A 4,747-nucleotide genomic window follows, 5' to 3' on the forward strand; every position below is an offset into this window, starting at 1 on the left:
GTTGCAAGCACAACCCCCCCCCCCCCCCCCCCAGCTAATAATAAAGTATATTTCCCAAGATACATTGTCTTTAACCATTAAATCTTGGGCAGTGCAAAATTGCATTCTCACTTCTGTAACATGGGCTCTCTGGAAAAGTTCTGGAAAGAGTCTATGGAAACAATGCATCAACTTGCTTGCATAGTTATTTATACGAACCAAGCGTATTCACAGTCATCGGTCCAGTTGGGAGCACTGCTCACATGGCGGCCTTGTGATGTCAAACTCGCATTGAGTCAAAAGACCTAGTTTAGCATGCGCACGGTAATGGTGAAAGAATAAAATGCATGGTAGGCCCCGCCTCTAGCATTGTACAACTTTTTAAACTGTTTGCTGCCTTTGAGCCACCTTGGATCCGGATTGAATGTTGCTTTGCTTTATTGGACAATATAGCTAGAATATCCTATCCATTCCTTTAATTGTATTTAATTAGGTGTTAATGAATGGTCCTTTCCTCCTTTGATTCTAAAAGAATACTTAGAATAGCGTAGTGTAATTGCTAGATACGTGGAAAAGGTTCAATGCCACATACTTAGCCAGATATGGCGACACCCCAAAGGCTAAAAGTGAAAACTGTTTTTTCAGTCCTGAGAAGGTTGATCCGTGATCCCATGTGCTATGGGGGCCACCTTCTCAATTACAATCTATTTACAATGCTTATTTCTCTTACAAAATTTCTAAGACCGCGTAAAAAAAATCTGACTTTTTATCAACCTTCTCAATTACAATCTATTTACAATGCTTATTTCTCTTACAAAATTTCTAAGACCGCGTAAAAAAAATCTGACTTTTTATCAACATAGCATAGAAAATTGTGAGTGATGGCTTTTTATATAGTAATAGAATTATATTTTCTTTTAACAAGCAATATATATAATATAGTTTCCATTACCCAAAGATAATTCAACGGTAAATGGAGACATATATTTCCCAACAAAGGAGCAGTTCAGACCCCTTCTAATTAAATGGTAGGATCATGGATGCCACAGACAATTGAGAGGCACTGCATGCATGTCAGCTTTGTATTTTATCAACGAACAAATTCCAAACCCACTAGATTTTGAAAAAAAGTTGAACAGTAGGAGAGCTCATAGGCGGTGGTGCACCACCTGATATGTCTCATGTGCTCGGTTGCAGGCATAGATTCTTGTTGCCTCCTTCATTTGCCATCTACTGCAAAGTCACATCTGTATTATTGGTTCCACAGTCAATTTTGTTTGAGTTCATTGTCCATACCACATCTTGCTCTACATAAATAGTCCCTCTTCAGTCTACGGATCGAGAAATCCAGGTTGTACACGCACTCAAGTTGTGTTTATTTGGTCCATTTCAGTGATTCTCTCCTTCATGTGAATCATTTCAATTATAAAAATCATGACACAGGCCTTATATCGTGGCCCACTTGGGCCAAATCGTACGTCATAAAAGTTACACAATTGATTGTTTTCACTTCTCTCTCTCAAAAAAGTTGATGGCTTCTGATTGCTTAGGAATAGTCGAATCGCCTGGCCCTTATCTTTATCGGAGGAAAAAAATAAAAATAAAAACCTTTTGCGTATTTGCTAGCCAACTTTCAGAAAAATGGCAATAGCAATGAGCTTTCCAGAATGAGTTTCCATTCTAATGACAGGAAAAGCACGTTTGGGCCATATTTTTAATTACCAAGTGACCAAACGACACAAAATTTTGTTCAATATAAGTACCTATAGACGACAATGTACGTAGTTTGAGCTGTAAAATGAACAGACCTAGTTCCTACTGTTATCTGTTACAACCCCCAACCTGGAACTTGGAAGGGCCACGTATAACGTATTCATCATGTCCTTTTATGCATGTTCATTGTTCAACGCGGCAGAGGAGGTGAAAACAGCATTAAACCAATTTGGTAAAAAATGCTGACTTGGTCATCTAAATGTGAGAGCTTTGGTCACGTCCACAAGGGTACCAGAGTTTTAAGGCCTTTAATCTGTGCCCTCTCCACCACCCAAAATTAACATTTTTTTTTTTTTTTTTTTTTTTAAAAAAAAAAAACACCACCATCCTCCCTCAATTTTTTTTTTTGTTTGTTTGTTTAGGATCCAATTTTTTCTGAAAAATCCACCCAAACTCCTCTCTTTCTTGCACAATCCTTAGGGGAAAAAAGAGATAATACAATACAGATCTCATTGGAACAAAAACATAGGCCTCATCAGGTGACAAAATACAAGAGGGTATTCTTGTGGTAGGGGCAAAGGTTTTATAATGGTCTCAACAATGCCTAGCAAGCTAAGGAAGGCACTTGGAGCAGTGAAAGACCAAACCAGCATTAGCATAGCCAAGGTCTACTCCAACACCAACGCGGCCAACCTCGAGGTCTTGATCCTCAAAGCTACCTCCCATGTCGAAATCCCCATAGATGATCGTTACGTAAATGAAATCCTTTCACTCATTTCTTCCAACAAAGTCTACGCCGCGGCTTGTGCCATAGCCATTTCCAAACGCATTAGCAGAACTCGCAATTGGATCGTCGCGGTCAAGTCCCTCATGCTTGTTCTTAGAATATTCCAAGATGGTGATCCATATTTCCCAAGGGAAGTTCTTCATGCAATGAAACGTGGTGCAAAGATTCTTAACCTTTCAAACTTCCGCGACGACTCAAATTCTAGCCCCTGGGATTACACAGCCTTTGTTAGGACATTTGCTCTGTATCTTGACGAGCGCTTAGACTGTTTTCTTACGGGGAAGCTTCAACGGAGGTTTACGTATACTCAAATAGAAAGCTTAAGCAACCGCCATAGAAGTAGAACCCGGCAAGCTGTTTCGCCGGTACGTGACATGAAGCCTGTAATGCTGCTTGATAGAATCTCATATTGGCAGCGTTTGCTCGATAGAGCTATAGGCACAAGACCTACCGGTGCAGCCAAAACTAACCAATTGGTCTTGATTTCGCTTTATGCAATTGTGCAAGAGAGTTTTGATCTCTACCGTGACATTTCTGATGGGCTTGTGCTTCTTTTAGACAGCTTCTTCCAATTGCAATATCAATCTTGTGCCAATGCGTTTCAAGCTTGTATTAAAGCCACTAAACAATTTGAAGAGCTTTCGGGTTTTTACGATTTGTGCAAGAGCATTGGGGTAGGAAGGACCTCTGAATATCCAAGTGTACAAAAGATTTCCGAAGAGCTTATAGTGACATTGCAAGATTTCTTGAAAGATCACGATTCATTTCCTAGCCATAACAATGGTCGTCGATCACCGTCGCTTCTTCCTATGCCTGTTTTGAGTTCTGAGAAGGTTGTTTACGAGCAATCAGAAGAATCAGACAAGTTGTCGCAGAGAGGATCAGAATTCAGTGATTCGCGATGCACATCGTTGGAGGATCTTATGGCTCTTATAGAAACGGGTATGTCAATTGAGCAAGAGTATTTCTCAGAGGACCAAGCCGAGAAACAATCTTCTTGCACTGAGGATTTCACTAGTGCTAATGAAGATTCCGGATCAAACTCTTCATTTCCCCTTGAACTAGAAACAAATTCAAGTTTAGACCTCGTAAGTTTCCATGATCACTGTTCACAACATGAAGAAAAACAAGAAAATCAACAAGAAGGAAATGAAACCTCGGAGATTTCCAGTTTAGAATTGGACTCTCAACAAGATAGTTGGGAAGTTGTTTTATTTGAGTCAGCAGCCCAACAAGTGCAATCTTCTACAAGTCTAGCCAACGGGTTCGAACACTTGGTTGAGAACGATTTGATAATTAATCAAGCTTCACTACCTCAACACCAATACAATCCATTTCTACAAGATGAAATACCAACTACCATTGAAACCAGTACCAATGAGGCAGTCATTTTTACAGTGGACCCCATGTTTTCAGTTAATCCCACGTTTGATACAGCTACGGCACCAAGTTTTTGCACACAAGTTGAGACCGTGGTTGCACCGACACTGTTTCCACACGATTTTAACGAGAAAACAGTGGCTCCAACATTTTGTGCAGAGAATCTTAGTGAAACAATGGCAGCACCAACTTTTGGTGCCAAGAGTCCTAACGAGACAGTACCCGCAGTTCCTAATGAAGACCCATTTGCGATTTGGCCTGGTGAATTGGCCAATGAACATGTCTCTAATGTGTCAATGAATCAAGAAAGTCTGTTGCATCAGCAACAGTTGTGGTTGGAGCAGCAAAACAAGATCATGGCAAAGCGTAGGACTTGATTTGTGAAATAAAAGCTCGAATTTTGTAAACAAATATCTGATTGTATAACTATAGCTAGCTTAACAAAGAAATCCATTTTTTTTAGTACTACACTTCCAAACTTCTTTGAGATGTTGTCTTTCTTTGCATTAGTAAATTTGCGTTTACAAATATCACATTAGGATCACAGGCTTATACCATTGGAATTTGGAACTCGTTTACATGCAAAATCATCCTCGGATATATCATGTTTATCATAGTAGACTATATGTAAAAGTTCAAGGCCATGAAATCAAATAAACAATCAAGGCCCTGCCATTGGATGTTTTTATAGGCCCATGATTTGCTCACTCGACCCATTGTGTCGCTCGAACACTCTGTAAGTGGCCCGAACTCATAGATACTTGGGCTCTTCAGCTCCCTGGGCCAGCTGCGTGAACTACTTTTTGAGCTTCGGCTGTGGGTGGATCACGGGTGTGTGTTGTAATAATTTAGAAGTATATGTTAACGGATGCTTAAAAACTATTTTGA

The 4,747-nt window shown here is 39.9% G+C and overlaps 1 protein-coding gene across 1 annotated transcript; it reads left to right on the plus strand.

Moving 5' to 3' along the window:
* Window positions 1-2,076: 2,076 nt before the first annotated feature.
* LOC112032292 (clathrin coat assembly protein AP180) lies at window positions 2,077-4,321 on the plus strand. Its single transcript, XM_024065055.2, has one exon. The coding sequence runs from the start codon at window positions 2,281-2,283 to the stop codon at window positions 4,234-4,236; it is 1,956 nt and encodes a 651-aa protein (XP_023920823.1). The 5' UTR covers window positions 2,077-2,280; the 3' UTR covers window positions 4,237-4,321.
* Window positions 4,322-4,747: the final 426 nt, after the last annotated feature.

This window comes from Quercus suber, unplaced genomic scaffold (assembly GCF_002906115.3).
Source record: "Quercus suber isolate HL8 unplaced genomic scaffold, Cork oak 2.0 scaffold_7, whole genome shotgun sequence".
Lineage (NCBI taxonomy): Eukaryota > Viridiplantae > Streptophyta > Magnoliopsida > Fagales > Fagaceae > Quercus > Quercus suber.

What these genes read in the sequence shown, in the direction of transcription:
- LOC112032292 (XM_024065055.2), top strand. Translation starts at nt 2,281, where the DNA reads ATGGTCTCAACAATGCCTAGCAAGCTAAGGAAGGCACTTGGAGCAGTG.